We start from the raw sequence: 1816 nt of genomic DNA on the forward strand, positions 1-1816 counted from the left end.
AATGACTTATGACCGTAGAGATACTTCTCTAGACAAAAATCAAAGCTCTAAAGTAGTGATGTTGAGCGATGATGAAGAGGATGACACAGCGCAAAGCAAGTCTAAAAAAACCAGATACAATTCGGGAGATTATGTTGACAACTCCATGGATTGTGACACCGAAGCAGAGAAAACATCAATGCCATCAACATGAACAAGAACAGCAATGACAATTACGCAGTATTACTAAAGAGTAATGAAGACCCTCCTCCGATGAGAGTGATAGCTAAGTATAAATCCTCAGACAAAGGACCTTTCTCTATATTTGTTCGTGTGGTAAAAAAAAAGCTGATGATAAGCCAATAAGTTTTTTAGAGGTCGCTCGTAAATTATCAAAACTCACAGTCTGTTTTAGTGACATTACGCAGAGTTCACAAAATACTTGGAGATTACGTTTCCAATCTACCAAAGAAGCTAATAAATGTATTGACATTCAAGAACAATTTAAATTACTTAGGTTAGAAATTCCTATCCCAAACTTTATTCAATTCCAGAAAGGTGTGCTTCGTGGTATATCTTTAGATATAAGTGATGATGAGATTAAGGAGGCTATCAACCAAGATATGTCCACTGTTCGGATCACTGAGATCTTTCGAATGAAGAGAAAGACCAAAGACCAAAGATAGTTATGTCAAGATGTGGGGTGCTCCAATGCATGTAGATGAGTACACTCCATCAGTCCGTATTTGCTATAACTGCGGAAAATTAGGACACATTGGTTCTAAATGTACTAAAGAGAAAGTGTGCCTTCAATATGGCCAACAACACTCCGTTGAGAAAGGTGAAAATTGCACGAATCCTAAATCGTGTGTCAACTGTAAAGGTGAACACAGTACACTGGACCATTGCTGTCCAAGTCGACTAGCAGAAGTAGAAACCAAACGGATCATGTCCGGAGATAAGATTTCTTTTCTGGCAGCCAAAAAATCTCTGAGTAACAACCATCAGAACACCAATGTAGTACAACAACAACAACGTACAGCTTCCGGGTCATTGGTCAGATCAAAAAAAAACTTCCCACCCCTCCGTGCCAGCAGCCAACCCCTCAAAGATTTTTCGACGAAAACAGATGAAAGTAAGCAGCAAAATAATGCATGGAGTCATTTGAGAAAAGAATATGAATCGTCAGAGGTACCAGTCTAAGAAGCTACTTCGATGGTGGAGATGAATGTTCCAGATGTCATAGTGAACTCATTGCAAAGGCTTCTTCTGAAGGCGTTGGTCGAAGCAACTGATGCTATAAAATTAATAGAACGTATCATGAGAACTGTCAAATTACATTATGAGTGCACAACACCACAAAAAAAATTAGGAAAACGGTTGACCCTGAAGGCCATCCCTGCAACTTCCCGCCAAATCTATACCTAAACGCTTGAAATTGCACTTAAGACGTTTTTGAGCTCTTCAAGCTCATCAATACAATTTGTGTGTTATTTTGAGCTCTCTGAGCTCAAAAAATAGCTTTTGTATGCTTTTGAGCTCTTCGAGCTCAAAAATTTGATGGAAGTTTGATAAAACACTATTTTTTGAATTTTCAAATCGCAATAACTTTTGAATGAATGAACCGATTTTCATGCAGTTGGTGGCTTTCGACGCTATTTCTTAAGCTTCATGAAGAATCTTCAAGTTTAAATTGATAGAACAAAAAATTTTGGAGTAATTACGAAAAAACACTTTTTTCGTTTTTTTTTTCGTTCACGCTATCTCTCGAACGAAGAATATATGGCAAGGCTTTCGCCTACCTCCGAAGAGGCCGTTTCCTGGGCTCAAAAGAGCT

General features: G+C 38.3%; 1 protein-coding gene across 1 annotated transcript; it reads left to right on the forward strand.

Moving 5' to 3' along the window:
- Nucleotides 1-675: 675 nt before the first annotated feature.
- On the forward strand, nt 676-1182 carry LOC123260600. Its single transcript, XM_044721786.1, has one exon. It carries the CDS (start codon nt 676-678, stop codon nt 1180-1182), a length of 507 nt encoding a protein of 168 aa, XP_044577721.1.
- The last annotated feature ends 634 nt before the right edge of the window (nt 1183-1816 follow it).

This window comes from Cotesia glomerata, linkage group LG3 (genome assembly GCF_020080835.1).
Source record: "Cotesia glomerata isolate CgM1 linkage group LG3, MPM_Cglom_v2.3, whole genome shotgun sequence".
In the NCBI taxonomy this organism is placed as follows: domain Eukaryota; kingdom Metazoa; phylum Arthropoda; class Insecta; order Hymenoptera; family Braconidae; genus Cotesia; species Cotesia glomerata.